Below are 18,360 nucleotides of genomic sequence, written 5' to 3'. Positions count from 1 at the left end.
GTGACTAACAGCTATATAACCAGAACCCCAAGAGTCTCTGGTGACTAGCTGCTGAAAAACTAGAACCCCAAGAGTAAAAAAAAAAAAGGGGGGGCCTATACCGTATCTCTGAAACAGCTCTGGCTGCTTCAAAGGTAGCTCAATCATTTCTCTGATGGCTTTCAACTGACTGGTCAAACCTCCAATGAGGTCAAAAGTGACTTTCAGTGGGCTGTCATCCTCTCCTGCAGCTGCCTGGGGCTTTAGAAAGTTGAATTTGGTGATGGAAGAGATATAGTAGAAAGTGTCAGCACTTCTATGAGCTCCGGCTTGGGCTGGGGGCTGCAATCTCTCTTCTTGGAGGACAGGATTGGAGCCATCAGTCAGGGCAGGGGCCTCTCCTGGGCCACAGGCAGCCTCCAGGGAGGTATCTCCCAGCTTCGGGGTGAAGTTGTCCTCTCCCAGCTTACATGGCGTGCTGGTGGAGACTCCGTTCTGGGAGTCTCCCAGACTAAGCTGGCTGAGCTCTAAAGTCAAGTCCCCGGCAGTGGTCTCAAGGTCTGATATCTCCGCACCAGCTCTTTCCAGGGTGAGGCCATCAGAACCCTTCACGGATGTCACCCTCAACTGGCACAGTCTGCCATAGAAAGTGACATGCAGAACATTGCCGGGCAACATGATTTTGCCATCTAGAAAATAAGAGTTTATAGTATGTAATTGATTTTACATCCAGAATAAGTGATTTTTCACCCCTAAAACCTTTCTGACCATCACATAACAGAAGTAGAGCTAAAAGGGACCTCAGGAACCATCTGGTCCGGTCCCTTCATTTTACAGATGGGGAAATTGAGGTCCAGGGGAGGGAGAGTGATTTATCCAAGGTTACACAGTTAATAATCAGAAGGGGAGGTTGGTTCCCACACCACAGTCAATACTCTTTCCATTGGATCATTCTCCAAACTATAGTAACCTAATGACATTACTTATTACTAGTGTCTATCCCCACCTCCATATACACACACATGTGCAGGCACACGTGCACACACACACACACACACACACACACACACACACACACACACACAGAAATTATCTTCCTAAGACTTAAGCATGTCACTTCCCCACTCCAAAATCTCTAGGGGCTCCACACTGCTTCCAGAACAAATCAAGCATCAATCAAACATTTAGAGACATCCACCTCCTAGCTTCTAAAGACTTGATTCACATTAAACCTTTTCATGCATCCTACATCAATAACCATGCTAAGAAGCTAGGGCGCCACAGTGCCAGAACATGGGGTCGGGCCTGGAGTCAACAAGATCTGAATTCAAATTCAGCCTCAGACAACAACTAGCTGTGTGACCATGGACAAGTCTCATAATTGCTGCCTGCCTCAATTTCTTCAACTGAAAAAAAAGAGAAAAAAATAAATAATACCTACCTCCTAGAAAAAAATAACACCTACCTGGGAGGATCAAATGAAATAATATCTGTCAATACTGTATCAACCTTAAAGCACTACATAGGACATAAATATTAGTAATTATTACTATTGTTGCTATTAATTTTATTATTATAGTTATCATAGTTGTCATTTATTATAATTATTGTTATCTACAGTTCCACAAGGACTTATTTAAACCCAGAATATGGGGGGTAATAAAATTCAATTCAATTTAACAAACCTTGTTGTTGTTCAGTCATTTCCAGGCATTACTATTCCTCATGACCCCATTTTGGAGGTTTCCTGGCAGAGATAGTGGAGTGGTTGCCATTTTCTTCAGCTCATTTTATAAATAAGCAAACTGAGGCAGGGTCAAATGACTTGCCAGGGTCACACAAACAAGCAGTGTTGGAGACAGGTTTAAACTCAGGAAGATGGGTCTTCCTGATTCCAAGCCCAGTGTTCCACTGCAGCACCACCTAGCAACAAGCTGACCTCCCACAAAAGCAAAACTGGCTGCTAGGAATTTACATTCTAATGACTAATGAAACAGCATCACAAATGCCTACCTGACTAAATCACCAAGAAAACAATTCAAAAGAAAACTTTGGCTCACCTAATTTTCTCAGAAGACAAGCAGTCAGTTCCTCCTCATTAATTTCTGCATCCCTGTCACTATAACAGAAAGTAAAAAAAAAAATCAATATCACCTTTCCCGGAAACTTAGATGTAAGCTGCGGAGATAAGCCCCCATTGGTCAATATGGGCATCCCTAAACCATAAGCAGGTCAGGAAGGGGCAGGGGCAGGAACAGAATCTGTCATATCACTGACATAGGAAATTCCTGGATGAGAAACTCCTTCCACTCAAGAAGGTCCGTAGCTTCTCTGAAGCTTAAACATCTTAGAGTTGCCCCAAACAGAATTCAAGGGACTTGCCCAGTCTCACAGCTAGCATTTACAGAGAACACTTTACAGGTATTATCTCATTTGATCCCCACAACAGCCCAGGGAGGTAGATGCTATTATTATCTCCTTTTTACAGATGAGGAAACTGAGGTAGAGAATGGACAAGAGACTTGTCCAGGTCACACAGCTAGGAAATAGCTAAGGCTGGAGGAGTTGAACTCAGGTCTTCTTGGCTCTAGCTAACTAGCTGCCTCTAATTCCTCTTCCATCAAACAGATGGAATAGCCATCACTGCTCCCTCTGAGTCTCCTCTCCAACTAAATGCCTGCCGTCCATCCAGCTCGCTGCTTCTTACAGACATGGCTCAGAGGTCACTCTCCCCTCTTGAAGCTCTCAGTCATCAATATCTTGTGAAGTTCAAGGCTGGATTGTGTGTGTGTGTGTGTGTGTGTGTGTGTGTGTGTGTGTGTGTGTGTGTGAGAGAGAGAGAGAGAGAGAGAGACAGAGACAGAGACAGAGACAGAGACAGAGACAGAGACAGAGATGGGGGGGGGATCCTTTCCATGGGCAATCATGTCTGTGGTCAGAATATTTCAGGGAGCCTGACGATCAAAGACTCCACATTCCTCTGAGAATAACCTCGATTCTTTCCATCTCTCCCTATGCCTCAGACCCCTCCCAAACCTACTCTTCTGCTTTTCTCTGACCTCCAATCCCCCCCCCGTTTTTCCTGAGGTTGCTACTGGCACCCCAAGAGTTGAAATCATTCTATTCCACTCTGCTCTGCAGTTCCTCACCCTCTTCACCTTCCTTGACTCATCCCTTGCCAGACCTCAGCTCTAGAAATCTCCCATTATCTGTCAACTCCTCTCCACTTCAAGGGTTGATGAACAAAGCCTCCAGCAGTCAACCAACCCACTGACCAAATGTGTGTGATCCAATCTCAAGAAGCTTCTCCAGGAAGCAAGGCAATTAACCCTTCTCTTCTTTCCTGATCCATCTCCTAATGCCATCTCACTCCCCAGAGGGGCTGCTACAAATCTTTTCTTCCCTCCTTATTCCTCTGATACCTTCCTCCCTTTGTACTATCCCCACTCTACCTGAGGATCCCAATTCCTACTTTACAGAAAAAACTGTGGTCATGTACTCTGAGCTCTCTCTTCCTCCATTCTCTTCATCTCAAAGGCCGTTGATGTTATCCTCCACTTTCACCTCTCTTGTCCAAGTCTGATGATGGAGTGACCCTTCTTGTTGCCAAGGGCAATACCTCTACTTGAATATACCTTTGATACCACCATTTCTCCCATCTTCTCAGCAGATGGCCTCCTCATTCATGACCCCCTCCTTATAATGTTCAATCACTCTTTCTGCTACATTCAATATCCCCAACTAGAAAGGGATGCTTTCCTGATGCTTTCACATACCCCCAAGTCTCTCCATTCTTAAAAGGATTTTCACTAGACCTTTCCATCCTCATATTCTTATCTCCTCTCTTTCTTCACAAAACTCCTTGATGAGGTATATACCCAGTTTTCCTTTCACTCATTCCTCTTGTTCAGTCATTTCAGTCGTGTCTGACTCTTCATGACCCCATTTAGGGTTTTCTTAACAGAAATACTGGAGTGTTTAGCCACTTCCTTCTCCATATCATTTTTCAGATGAGGAAACTGAGGCAAACAGTGTTAAATGACTTGCCCAGGGTCACACAATTAGGAAGTTCCTCAACTCTTTACAACTGGCTTTTTACCTTATTAACTGAAGTGTCTCTCTCCAAAATTACCAATGATTTATCATTTAGTTAACAAATCTGAACACGGTCCTTTTTCACTTTTCATACTTCCTGATTTCTCTGCTACATTCAATGACAAAAATCACCCCCCTGAATTACTCTCTCATTTCTGGGATATTATGACCCTCACTACTCTCTCCCCCCTCTCCCCCCCATTTGAATGTGCTTTCTCAGCCTCTTTTGCAAGCTTCTCATCCTTATCACTTCTGTTCTGGGAGTCCTTCTCTGTCTCTCTCTGTCTCTCTCATTCTGTCTCTCTTCCTCTCTATCTCTGTCTCTGATCATAGATTTATATATCTAATCCCAGTCTTTACCTAAAGTTTTGGTTCCCCCCCCACCAAAGAAAAAATCAACAATTCTGTATTAGACTTTCAAACTATATTGACTTGTCCGAGGTCCCACAGCTAGCATCTTCAGGCTGGATTTGAACTCAAGTCTTCTTGAGACTCCAGGCCCCGCATCAGATCCACTGGTCCACCTAACTGACCCCAGATGTCACATAGATATCTTAAATTTAAAATGAACTCATTAATCTTCTCTCACCCCTCAAACCTTCCCAGTTTACCAGTTCTCTGAATCTATAACTCTGGCATTATCCTGGCTTCCTTAGCCTCCTTGACCCCACACATCCAATTAGCTGCCAAACTTTGCCATAACTCATCTCTCCAACCACATGGCCCGTCCCCGTGTCCAGATCATCATGGCCTCTCACCTATACTCTTACAATGACCTCCTAACAGCTCCTCCCAGTCTCTACTGTCTCTTACCTGTCCTCTACCCAGCTGCCAAAGCTATTCCTAAAGTATGAGTGAACATCACATCCCCCTACTCAAAAATTTCTCTGGTTCCCAACACCCCTCAGATAATGAAAATAAAATAAATATAATAAATAATAATATAAACAATAAATAATATAAATTAAAATAAAATAAAAACTTCTCCACATTTTAGCTCCCTGCCCAACCTGTGCTCAACCTCCCTTTGCAGTCTCATACTCCCCCTTCGAACCACACCGGCCGTCTCTCTGGTCCTCACATAGTGCCCTCCCTTTCTAGTCTGTGTCCTGGTTCATGCTTGGAATGAACTCCCTCCTCATGTATAACCTGTATGAGCCAGGAAAATTAACTGACTTTTTGCCTCAGTTTCCTCAACTGTAAAATGGGGATGACAATGGCACCTACTCCAGGGTTGTCATGAGGATCACGTAAGATAATGTTTGTAAAGCACTTAGTATACAGTAGGTTTTTAATAAATGCTGGTTTTCCCCGCCCCTTTAGAGAATCCCTTACTTCCTTCAAGGCTTAGCTCAAGTATCACCCTCTACAGGATACCTTTCCTGTTGGCATTCACCCTCCCAAACTATTGTTTCTTTAATTCCAAGTCATTTTGTGTGTAATCAGAATAAATATCCATGTTTTCATGTCTAGAACTGAAGTTTTTTTTTAATTTTATTTAAGGCAATGGGGTAAAATGACTTGCCCAAGGTCACACAACTATTATTAAGTGTCTTGAGGTCACATTTGAACTCAGGTCCTCCTGACTCCAGAGCCAGTGCTCTATCTACTATGCCACTTAGCTGCCCCTCTAGAACTTAAATTTGATGAGAATAAGGAGTTTGGGGGCTTTGTCTTTGTATGCCCCCCACCCCACATTTAGCATAGAGCCTGATATTCAGTAGAGACTTCATAAATGCTTGGTGAGGTATTGACTGAGCCACACATTTGTAGAGTATGGACGATATACTGGTACTGGATGGATGACATGTTGATTGCTACACTTGGGGAGGGTAGAGGGTCCTCCCTTAGTTTCCCTGACCTTTTGTTGATGAGCTGGTAAGTGCCAGGCCCAGTCTGATTATACTTCTCTCTCACTGGACAGACCTAGCATTCACCTTATTCCTTCCTGAGACCTCTCTGGTTTGCAAAGGACCCACCAAAGCCTAGACTGTGGGAAGCGGGGAGACCACTTCAGGTTTTGACAGGACAGAGGGAAGGGGGGACGTCCTCAGAAGGTTGAGTTTGTAAATACTCTGGAGGAACACCCAAAGACCATGTGTTCAAAGTGCGAGAATTCTTAGAGGTGGCAGGAAAAACCAGCTACCTAGGGTGATATAAGGGGAAGAGGACCACCGCCCCATTCAGGCTAGCAGTTCTCTCCTGGACTAGGGCCCAAATCTCCTAATTAATCTCCTGCCTCTTATCTCTCATCTCTACTCCATTTTCCCTCCACTTAGCTGGCAAATCAATTTGCCTAAACCCAGAGTCTGATCAGGTCACATCCTTGCTCAAGAAATGAGATGGCTCCTGATTACCTCCAGAGCAAATAGAAAATGCTGTTTGGAATTGAAAGGCTTTTACGACTGGCTACAAATTCTGCAATGCATCCTCTAGGGTTCAGTCAAAATTACTTTCTTGCTCTTCCTCTCATATGATATTGCATTTCCAGTCTTCAAGCCTTTGCCCAAATTGGGCCCCCCTCCCCTTGCCTTCACCCCTAACTCTCAGGATTTTGTGTCTTTCACAACACAGCTCAAATGCCAGCTGCTACACAAAGCCTGGCCTGATTCCCTCCATCAAGGGTCTTCTCCATAGTCTAAAAGATAAGAGGGCTAGCTGGCCTTGGAACCAAGAAGATCTGAATTCAAGTCATGCCTAACCCCCACTGGCTATGTGACCCAGGGTAAGTGACTTCACCTCTCAGCACCCCAGGCAATGTAAAGAAATAATCACTATGGAGGAAGGGGGATTTTCTCTTCCTAGAGTTCCCTAAACTAATAAAGAGGTCTAAGCCCTCTATTAGCTATAATGAACAGATTGCTTCTTCCTCTGAATATCCCTGAAATCCCTAAGGGCAGAGTTAGGAGGAGCTAGGTTCAAATCCAACCTAGGATACAGACTGTATAACAAATCATTTAGTGCCTAAGACCAAGTGAATAAACAGGGGTGATCATTACTGGAGGGAGTTTCCACACAGGAATTTCCCCACACAACTGAGCTTTCACACTGGATGGGTGGAAGTGTTTCCCCAGATAACAAACCCCGCCACTTTCAAATCTCATTCAAAGATCCCATTCAAGTGCCAGAAGACATGTGATAATTATGGTAATAATAAGATTTATAGCTTGTATTTGCATAGAATTTTAAGACTTGCAAAATGCTTTACAAACCCTAACCCACTGGATCCTCACAAAAGCCCAGGGAGGTAGAAGCTATCATCCTTATCTGCCATTTTAATGAGTAATGAAATTGAGGTAGACAAAGGTTAAGTGGCTTGCCCAGAGTCCCACAGCCAGCAAGTACCGGAGGCTGGACGGCTCAGGTTTTCTCAACTCCAGAGCCAGAAAGCTAACCTCTGCACTATCTGGCTGCCTCATTTATAAATGCTCACCAGAATCTCAAATGAAGAAAACACCAGATTCCCATAAGATTAGAAGCTGAAAAGGGAAGTTTAATGTGCTCATTTGGCAGACAAATGATTTCCCTCCTAAGATTTTTATTGTTCAATTGTGTTTGACTCTTCATGATTGATTCCTTCTTGGCAGAGACTTCTGCTATTTACTTAATGACAGATGAGGAAACTGAAGCAAACCAGGGCAAAGTGATTTGTCCAGGGTCACCCAGCTAGCAAGTGTCTGAGGCTGGATTTGAACATAGATCCTCCTGACTCTAGGCCTAATATTCTATCCACTACACCACAGCTACCCCTTGTCTAAAATACAACAAAACTATTCTGAATCAGGGTTAGGGTTGGCCCAGTTGGGACCTCAATTGGACTAGGTGACACTGGATCCTAGAGAGATTTCAATGGGATACATGAACTTGGATGGGGGGGGGGGGGGAATCACATCTGTATTGCTACTGACTTCTGATATTTAGCATCTTTCAATTATTCAAAAATATTATCTGAGATGAGTCCATGGACTTCACCAGACTGCAAAAAAGGGGGTCCTGAAAAATACAAAAAGGTTAAAATCCTGAGTCTGAGGATTTCCTTGGTCTTTCTAGTTCTGACATCTCCTGGGGCTACTTTCTGCTTCCCCATCACAACTCATAGGTTTGTCCAAAAAACCAGACCATGTTAAAACACATTGTTTGGGGGGTGGCTAGGTGACGCAGTGAATAGAGCACCGGCCCCAGAGTCAGGAGGGCCTGAGTTCAAATCTGATCTCAGACACTTAATAATTGCCTAGTTGTGTGACCCATTGCCCCTTAAGTAAAATTCTAAAAAATGTAAATAAATAAAATGTCAAAACACATTGTTTTTACTTATAACAAGTGAGGGATTTCAAAGGGAAAAGAATACTTACTAAAAATAGTGAAACCAAAAAAGACCCTGAACATAGGAAAGTTCAGAAGGAAACACAAAGACAGCTTTGAAATGAATAAATTGAATTTATTGTAAACTTTTTTAAAAAAGCAGGCAAGGGAGCTGGGACCTTCTAATGTGAACCTCCATTTGTGTTCATCTTTGTATATAGAAATTCTTCTGTTTGCCACATCAAAATTTTAAATTATTTTCAAATAAAGTATAAAAAAAAAAGAAAAACTGCCCATGTTGTGAAACTGAAATGGAGAGCCAGATCAGCCAGGACTCACAGCTTTTACAGCAAGGAACCTACCCCAACACCCCAAGAGTGCCCGCCCCTCCCTGGCATCCCTCAGAGAAGTAAGGCAAACCTCAGCACCAGGTCCGCTCCCTCGGCGGGTACCAGGGCTCCGGTGAGAGGCTCCACCAGGACCCCATCCCCGGGTTTCACTCCCAAGTTTCTTTGAACCCCCTCACTCAAGCCAACCTTCCTTCCAGGAAATCCTGCCACGGGCCACGCAGTGCAGACCTACAGCCAGGGAAGAAAACAGAAGCCATGAACCCCTTCCACGGAGCTTCCCTCCGGAAGGTCGGGAAAGGCCCAGAACTCACCTCTTGCCTTCCGGGCCCGCTGGTGAGCAGCGCCGGGCGACCCACACAGAGCTTGGCCAGTTTCATCGTGTTGATGCCAAGTTGGGAGAAGTAATTCTGGAACGTTTTGGGGACGGGGTCATCGGCTGCAAAAGAAGAGGGTTTGGCAGTTACCTCACTTTGATGCTTGCGGGGACTTGCTGGGGGTCACACAGCTCAGGCCCAGCCGAGACCCCCACGGGCGCCCCGGTCCCAGCCCCTCCTCCTCCCCCCACTCTGGCTCTGGGCAGAGTTCTGGGGGGGGGGGGTTGCCCTTTCCTTCTCTAGCTCATCTGAGGCCAACTGGGTAAGGGACGTGCCAGCCTGAGGCTGGATTCGAACCCAGGAGGAGTCCAAGCCCGAACCCGAGCCAGCTAGTCGGCGCACGCCTGGCACAGGCTTCCTCATCTACTGCCCTTGGCGCGAGAGGCCTGGTCTGAAGCTCCCCACTACCGGCTGGGCCCCTCTCTGGGCCTCAGTTTCCCCAAATGTAAAACAAAGCGGTCGGCTGAGGGGTGAGGGAGCCTCGGCTTCTCCCGGCCCCGCCCGGGGGGCCTCGGGCAAGGCCCGCCCCGGGCCCCAGGGCAGCTGCGCGCGCAGCCCGGGGGGCCTGGAGGCCGAGGCTGCGGAGGCGCTGCGGCCTCGCGGGCCGCCCCCCCGCACGTGGTCGCTCCCGCCCCCGCCCCCGCCGGCCACTTGTACCTTTTTCCACCAAATCCGCCACGAGCAGGCAGCCGGGAGCGGGGCCGGGGCCGGGGCCGGGGCCGGGGGAGGCGGCCGGGGAGCCGCCGCCGGCGCCCTGGCTCCGCCGCGCTTTGCTTTTCTTGGAGGTCATGCCTGCCCAGCGCGGCCGGCCCGGCCCGCCGCCACCGAAGCGCTTCCTGGCCAGAGGTTGCCCGACTCCGCCCCCTTGCGCTCCCCCAGCCCCGCCCACGCCCATCAGGGCCCGCCCCCACGCTCTCCGCCCCGCCCCCTCGCGCTCCCTCAGGCCCCGCCCCCACGCTCTCCGCCCCGCCCCCTCACGCCCCCTCAGGCCCCGCCCCCACACTCTCCAGGCCCCGCCCCGCGCTCCCTCGGGCCCGCCCCCCGCGCTCCCCAGCCCCGCCCCCGCGCTCCCCCAGCCCCGCCCCACGCCCCCTCAGGCCCCGCCCCACGCTCTCCATGCCCCGCCCCGGTCCCCGCCCCCCGCGCTGCCCCGCCCCGCCCCCGCGGGAGGCCCCCGGAGGCCGGCGCGGCGGCATGTGGCGGCGGGTGCTGCTCGGCGGGGCGGTGCTGCTCCGGGGCCCCCGGACGCGCTCCGCCCGGCCGCGGCCGCTCGCGCTGCCCCGCGCCCTCAGCGGCCTGCGGCCCGAGGTGGACCGCTTCGGGGGCGTCACGGTGCGCTTGGGCCGGCTCCGGGCCGCCGACGCCGTGGACCCGGCCGCCTTCCGGACCTGGCTGCAGGGCAAGTGCGCCGCCGCCGCCGCCCGGGGCGGGGGCGGGGGTCAGCCGGGCGTCGGGCGCGTGCGCGTGCGCGTGCGCCCTGCCTGGGGCTCCCGGGCGGCCCCGGGCCTGGCGGGCCGCGGACTTTGCCGGCGCCCTGCTGGGGCCGTAGCGCGGCCCTGGAAGGCCTCCGCGCCCGGGCAGCCCGGCCCCCGGCCCCGTGGCGAAGGGAAGCGCTCCGCGGTGCGCAGGGCTCGGGGGGAGCCGGCGGGGGCGGCCTCCCGGGGAGGCCGGAGAGGCTCCTCCCCCCCCTTTTTTCGTTTATTTAAGGCAGTGGGGTTAAGTGGCTGCCCAAGGTCACACAGCTGGGTCATTATGAAGTGTCTGAGGCCGGATTTGAACCCAGGTCCTCCTGACTCCAGGGCTGGTGCTCTATCCACTGCGCCCCCTGCAGCCCCCGCTCTGAGGACGCCTCCCTTCCAGAGATGGATCAGGACAGCGGAGGTGCCCGGGGGCGAGGGCCCCAGGTGAGGGCATCAGAACCCAGTCAAAAATGACAGAATTTATTCGAAGTTTAGCTACACTCCCTGAAAAGTCCTTGATAAATGCAAAGAAATGTGGGGAAACATTGAAATTGGGGAAAAGTAAACAATTAGGAAATACTCATTATTCACACACACATATGTATGTATATGTATATGTGTGTATAATATACAGGAACAGTTAGGTGGCACTGCGGACGGCACAGAGTTCCAGTCTGGAGTTCAAATTCAGCCTCAGACATTTATTTGACATGCATCAGACGTGCCTATTATATATATGTATATATATATATATATATATATATACACACATGCATATATATATACACACACACACATATATATGCTGTGTGACCTTGGGTAGGTCACTTCCCCCATTGCCTCGCATCCAGGGCCATCTCCAGCTGGCTCTGGTGGAGAAAGTGAGGCTGGTGACTCAGCACTGCATCCCCTTACTCCAGCAGACTTGCTTGCATTGGCATGATCCTGCTGATGTCATGGTCTTCAAGAATGATTGGGGGGGGTGCAGCTAGGTGACACAGTGGACCAGCCCTGAAGTCAAGGGGACCTGAGTTCAAATCCAGCTCAAACATTTATTAAACCTAGCTATGTGACCTTGGACAAGTCACTTAACCCCCCCATTCCTTGCAAAAAAAAAAGAATGAAGGACAAACATCATACACATCTACACAATGTTAACAATGTAAAGGGGAGGGACAAGAAGAAAACCATCTAAAGGGTTGAAATATAGATTTCTTTTAGGTTTTTTTTTTGCAAGGCAATGGGGTTAAGTGGCTTGCCCAAGGCCACACAGCTAGGTAATTATTAAGTGTCTGAGATCAGATTTGAATCCAGGTACTCCTGACTCCAGGGACAGTGCTTTATCCACTGTGCCACCTAGCCACCCCAAAATAAAGATTATTTTTTATCAAAATCTGACCCCCCCAAGACAACATGTCCCCCCTTCATTTCTTCAAGTAAATTTAGATAACAGTTCCTGGAAAATCTTAAAAAGTCTTATTTTTGTGAAAACAGAGTGACCAAGCTTGATTAGAAAGAATAGATGAAAGAAAGTATCTCCCTTCTCCAATGTAATTACAGATATGGGAAACAATGTGGGATATATAGCATATAATGTCAGACTCTCCTGATGTGCCAGTTTTAGTAACACTTTCCACCCCTTCTTTTTTCTTCTTTATTATAAGAGATGGCTCTCTGGGAGGGCAAGAGTAGAGATAGGAAAATGTAGTCAAAACAAAAAAAATGTAAAAATCTTTTTTTTTAAGTAAATGGAAAGAACATAACAATGGGACTAATTGCTACCAAATTATGTGACCAAGTTTGATTCCAAAGGGAAAATATAAGCAAATCCCTGCCTCTTTCCAAAGGTTGGGGGGGGGGGGGTCTGTGGTATAGAACGTGACATATAATTCTTTGATATGTTGATTATACTCAGTTGGTTTATTTCCTTTTTTTTATTCTTTAAGACACGGAGGGGAAGGAGACATTGGGAAATACAGTTGTTGTGAAAGCAAAAGATAATAAAGATGATTTTTTAAAAATACATTTATTCATTCTCCTTTTCAGCTTCAATCCAACAATGGCAAGCAGAGGGCAGAATAGCCATCTGGCTGCACATCCCCATCTTCCAAAGTCAGTTTATAAGCCCAGCGGCTTCCCTGGGCCTTCGTTTTCACCATGCAGAATCAGATGCATCCCTGATGACCCTGTGGCTTGGGGAAGGACCCAGCCGCTTGCCAAGTTATGCCACCCATCAAGTAGGAGTTGCAGGTCAGTGTCCAAGTCCAAATCTACCATATTTCTCATTTCTGGGATCTAGGATTACTCAAGAAACAACCTCCATTCAGGAAACAATTCACAGATTCTCAGAGTGCAAAAGACTTTAATGGGAATTTCCTCTACCTTAGAAGAGCAGCATGCTATGGTCAGACACCAGTGGCTTTGAGATCAGAAGGTCTTAGTCCTTAGCAGGACAGTGGAGAGAATGATGGGTTTGAGATCTGGCCTTCAAAACCTGACTTTGCCATTTCAGCCAATCAATAAGAATTTATTGAGGGCCTACTGTCTGGCAGGCACTCTGCTAAGTACTGGAAATACAAAAAGAGGCAAAAGACAGTCTCTGCCCTCAAGGAGCTTACAGCCTAATGGAGGAGACAACAAGGAAACAAAAATAAATATTATGTATGATTATAATAATATCCTACATATCATTGGATGAGGCTTTGGATAGAGTATCATGCCTTAAGTCAGGAAGACTCCTCTTTCTGAGTTCAAATCCAGTCTCAGATACCTACTAGCTGTGTGACCTGGTCAAGTCACTTAACACTATTTGCCTCAGTTTCTTCATCTATAAAACGAGCTAGAGAAGGAAATGGCAAACCACTCCTTTCTGGGAAGTAAACATCAAATGTGGTCACAAAGAGTTAAATGTGACTGAAAATAGCAATATGAGTTAGAATACAATAATTATTATTATAATATACATTAGCATAACATATATATCATAGCATTTTTTATGTTATATGTCTTTATCTAATAATGTGTTTTAATTATATTTATTTGTTTTCTCCCCCATTAAATTGTGAGTTCCTTGGGCAATGTGGAGAGTGTGTGTGTGTGTGTGTGTGTGTGTGTAAATAGAAATCAGAAATAATTAACAGAGAGAAGGTACTAGAAAAGAAGGCAATCTGTGTAACCTTTGGCCAATTTCTTAACTTCTCTGGGTCTCATCTTGTCATCTGTAAAAATGAGGAGTTGACTTATGAGGTCCTTGCCTAAGATCTATGTGACCCTGGGCAAGTCAATTAACCTTGGTTAACTTCTGGTTCTCCTAACTATACTATGAAAGGGTTGACCTGAAGGATCTTTGAAGTCCTACCTGAGGGAGACAGGCATCTCTTCCAACTCTTAAATCTGTAATCCTATGATCCCTAGGACCTCCAGTGACAGGGACTTGGGGCATCTAGGTAGCCAAAGGGATATGACAACTAAGTCTGGTTTCAGGAAGACCTGAGTTTAAATCCAGCTGTGTGACCCTGGTCAAGTCATTTAAACTCATCTGCCTCAGTTTTCTCAACTGCAAAATGGGAATAGTAACAGCCTCTCCCTCTACATCAACCCAACCCAGGATTGTTGGGTGGATCTAATAAGATCATATTTGTAAAGGGCCTAGAATACAGTAGGCATATAATAAAAGCTTACTAACTTTATAAAGTAACCCATTGTACTTGTGGAGAACATTCATTGTTAGGGCATCTTTTCTTGCTTTGAAACAGAACTGGGGCCAATAAAAGCTACTCTAATCCTTCATCTCTAGAGCTCTTTCAGATGAGGGTAACCCCGCACTCTCATTCCACCCCTTTATCACATCTCTTTTCCAGGCAAAACATCTCTGGTTCAACTGTAAATCTCTCCCCTTGACCCCTCTGCTCTTCTAGCTTCTGCTCTGCCTGGTCCTCAACCAATACACTCCCATCTCTCAAATCTGGCCATTTTCAGTGTCTATGTCCTTCCTGGGCCTGGAATGCTCTTTCTGCATCATCCCTTCAAATACTACTTAACTTGGGAGTCCAGCCTTTTAGCTCTTCTTGGCCACATCTCCCAACAAAAACTTGTAAAGGACCACAAGTAGAATTCCATATTAATTTGTGACTACAATGTACCCCATATTATCAATGAGTAGTATAATAATAAAATATAATGTTGCATGAATGGGTTTTGAGGGCTGCTGGTGGGACACACCTGCTCCTAAAATCCCACCTTGTACGGGAAGCCTGTTCTCTCTTTATTCTATGCTTTCTTTCTGTCAGTAAGCCTCAATTTATCTTCTTTAGAACCCATAATTACTAGTCATCTTCATATTGTCTTCCTTATTAGATCGTGAGCTCTATCAGAGCCAAATTGTCTTTTGCTTTTCTTTGTATTCCTAACACTCAACACTATGCCTGATTTTATCATTGTTTATTATATGACTGGCCCTCTTCCAATCAAATTCCAATTCAGCTGTCTGTAGATTCAGTCACTCAAAACCTGAATATTATACTCTTGATCCAGATAGAGTACAAGTAGATCATCACTACTTCCATATAAACTTTGTAGCCTATGTTATGTTAACCCTGAGGTCCACTAAAACCCTCAAATCTTTTTCGTACACACTCTTGTCTAATTTCTTCAAGGAAGTGACACAGTTGATCCTTTGTTTGATCATTTTGAATTTAAGGTAAGGTAAGGCCCATCATTTGCATTTAAGGTAAGGTTATGGTAAGGCCCATCTTTTGCAAATAATGCTCTGAAAATAGCCAGGCCCTAAAGAAGATGCAGACATAAGTAAATGATGATCTCATTCCCAGGGGGTCCACTCTTTGAATGAAGCCCTCTCTACAACATTGCTGCATTGTACTTCTTATATGGCTGGTAGGAGAATGCTTGCATCTTCAATGAGAGTATTCCTAAAAGATTCAGCAATGTGCTCAGAGAGGTGTGGGATGGGCAGGCAGTATCTCTGGCACAAATAGCTTCATGGTACAGTGGATGGAATACTGGATACAAAGTCAAGGAAACCTAAATAATAATAATCCTAACTCAGACACTAGTTGTATGACCGTGGGTTATCCTCTCTCAGCCTCAGTTTCCTTATCTGTAAAATGATTGGGTTGGACTAATTGGGCCCTGGGGTCCTTCCAGTTACAGGAGCCTCTGAGTAGAGTCATCCTGTTCAAAAAACAGCCTTCACATCCTCCATCTGGGGATACCATGCCCACTGTAAGGACCAGCAGCAATGTATTGTGTCCCAATCCCTTGGAGAAGTTCTTCCTTCCTAGCAGAACAAAAATCTTTTCTCCCTAGACTCAGGTGATATCTAAAAAGGGGGCAAAATGGTACAAGGGAAGCATATCATGTGCATCCTTTTGTGTTCTACTTACCAGGAGCATTCTGTTTGTTTCCTGTGCCACCAAGGAGCAGCATGGAGGCAAAGGATAAGATTGATCATTCTTCCCATAGGAAACCTGCCTCCTTCAAATATGTAGCTTTCAATCAGATATGGGCTGGACATGTGATTTCCTGGGTTTACAGTTCATTCATTCAAGGAAGATGAGCGGGCAGTGTTCATTTTTAAAATTTCTTTTATATTTAATACATGCAATAAAATAAGCATGTCCATAACTAAAAAAAGAAGTCTATACAAAACTACAGATCTTCTCTGCACAGCTTTCTATTTCTTGCAAATTTGCAACAATTATCATGTAAATTTCCTTTTTCCTTACCCCACCCTAAAGATGACTACCATTAGATAATCTATGTATTATATATACATATATGTAAAATTATTTTATACATGCTTCTATTTATCAGTTCTTTTTCTAGATACAAGTAGCATCTTTATTCACATGTCCTTTAGAGTTAATTTAGATATTTATATAAGCTTGCAACTTTTAAAATTGTTCAGAAGGCATAGAAAACCACCTTTGGCCCTCTCTTTATAAGTGATTTTAGTCCCAGCTATTTCAACAAATGTGTATTATATTATTGCACCAAACTGAGATTTTTAGGGATGGCCTGATAAAGGCACATAACTAACAAGAGAGAGGTTTGCCATCTTTTTCAATCTCCCAAATTTCCAAGACTATCTAATTTATGAAGAAATCAGAAACAGTATTAGTGGAGAGAGGATAGGATCACAGATTTAGAGCTAAAATGGACCTTAAAAGGTAAGCTAGTCCAATATTATAATTTACAGTTGAGGAAACTGAGGTCTCTAGGGAAGGAAAGTGACTTGTTCAAGATGACACAGGTATTAGGCAACTGAAGCAGGATTTTTACCCAGGTATTCTTGATTTGAAGGAGACAATTTTTGCCACTCACCCTGGGTAAATCTTTTGCTTTCCCCACAATTCTAAGCAAGTCTCTAAAAATAGAAGTTTCAGAGAAAGTGGTGACCTGTATGGGTAGGGTAATTTCCTCATCCACAAGCTCCTTCTCTCAGTTAAATCACAAATATCATTTATTCCTATTAACCAGTTACACTCAGAAATGATAGCCATCTAGATGGTGCCATGATGCATAGAATACTAGGCCTGAACTCAAGAAGATTCATCTTCATGACTTCAAATCCGGCCTGAGTCATTCACGAGGTATGACCCTGAAAGTGACTTCAGTCAATGCCCATTACTATTAGAAGTCTTATTGAGGGGTGGCTAGGTGGCATAGTGGATAAAGCACTGTCCTTGTAGTCAGGAGTACCTGGATTCAAATCCAGTCTCAGACACTTAATAATTACCTAGCTGTGTGGCCTTGGGCAAGCCACTTAACCCCATTTGCCTTGCAAAACCTAAAACAAACAAAAAAAAGTCTTATTGAGACAAGTGTTTCCATCTAAGAAAAAAAGTTTGATTTTCTTTTTCCTTTCACATCTTGGACTACAACAGGCCATTGCAAACACCAAAACCAGTGGTAGTATGAACGTTTTATAGCATGTCTATTTGCCTAATGCCTACTATCATAAATTTGGGGATGAGAAGAAACTAGGTCTTAATATGTTAATAAAGTACAAAAATGTCCATATTCTGTTATCTCTTTAAGAAATTCTCCACATTGAAATTTGAAAGGAACCTGCCAATGAGCAAAGTGAAAGACTGGCTATCATCTGATAACTGGCAAAACAAGCATGTCACCCCTGAGCACCAAACAAAGAATTTGAGATGTGAACAGTTAATAGCATTCATAATAGGGAGAAACTTCAAGGACTGTGACCTCTGAAAGCAAAGAAGAGAACCCACCACTAATCCAAAAGAAAACTACCCTTGGCAGTTGGTAGTTGAGTATCCAGGGAGCCTGAGTGAATGACCCCTCCAGTACAGATACTTCATCTAGGGTGCAGCAATGTGAGGACACAGAGCAAAAAAAAGTATCAGGAAGCTATAATCCAGCATAAATTGACTTAATCACATGTGTTCCCAGAATGTGCTCTGGAGAGTCAATGTACAAGTCATAATTAAGTGGGAATGATGAATTCTTTGAGGTGGTCTCATTATTCGGATTCACCCTTCATATTTCCATTGGTCTAGAGCTGATGACCATATTTTCCCTAATTATAACTTTGAACTATCGTCATAACTATAATCATTTTCCAGGTTTCATTATTCACACTACTTGGGTCCTAGTTATCATCTAAGTTGAGGTTCACTCTTCCCTCTGATGCTTTGTGTTTTTTTGAGCCAATATGTTCTAATTATTGCCATCCTTAGTAAAAGCTCTTGCTTTGAACTAGTTATGTCTTCTAATTGTCCATTAAAGAGAAGCTCATCAGTGGGGGCCTATGAG

General features: G+C 45.4%; 2 protein-coding genes across 6 annotated transcripts in view; one reads left to right on the top strand and one right to left on the bottom strand.

Annotated features, from left to right (window-relative positions):
* The window catches only part of AFG2A (AFG2 AAA ATPase homolog A), a 238,094-nt gene extending 228,128 nt beyond the window's left edge, over positions 1-9,966 (bottom strand). For all 3 annotated transcript variants that reach the window (XM_074228357.1, XM_074228358.1, XM_074228359.1), the window contains exons 1-5: positions 9,758-9,966; positions 9,038-9,162; positions 8,797-8,954; positions 2,040-2,098; positions 102-668 (exon numbers count right to left, since the gene is read on the bottom strand). In XM_074228357.1, the coding sequence (XP_074084458.1) occupies positions 102-668; positions 2,040-2,098; positions 8,797-8,954; positions 9,038-9,162; positions 9,758-9,890 (1,042 nt within the window). In that variant the 5' untranslated portion in view covers positions 9,891-9,966. The remainder of the gene's footprint in view (positions 1-101; positions 669-2,039; positions 2,099-8,796; positions 8,955-9,037; positions 9,163-9,757) is intronic.
* Positions 9,967-10,281: 315 nt separating this feature from the next.
* NUDT6 (nudix hydrolase 6) overlaps positions 10,282-18,360 on the top strand; it is a 57,628-nt gene continuing 49,549 nt past the window's right edge. Inside the window, exons 1-2 of one of the 3 annotated variants that reach the window (XM_074228360.1) lie at positions 10,282-10,499; positions 12,607-12,810. In XM_074228360.1, the coding sequence (XP_074084461.1) occupies positions 10,295-10,499; positions 12,607-12,810 (409 nt within the window). In that variant the 5' untranslated portion in view covers positions 10,282-10,294. Of the gene's footprint in view, positions 10,500-10,631; positions 10,721-10,808; positions 11,005-12,606; positions 12,811-18,360 lie in introns of those variants that run through there. The other 2 variants (XM_074228362.1, XM_074228361.1) reach the window with 2 other exon arrangements.

This window comes from Macrotis lagotis, chromosome 3 (genome assembly GCF_037893015.1).
Source record: "Macrotis lagotis isolate mMagLag1 chromosome 3, bilby.v1.9.chrom.fasta, whole genome shotgun sequence".
In the NCBI taxonomy this organism is placed as follows: Eukaryota; Metazoa; Chordata; class Mammalia; order Peramelemorphia; family Peramelidae; genus Macrotis; species Macrotis lagotis.
Note: the sequence above shows the minus strand (reverse complement) of the source record. Positions and strands in the feature narration are given on the sequence as shown.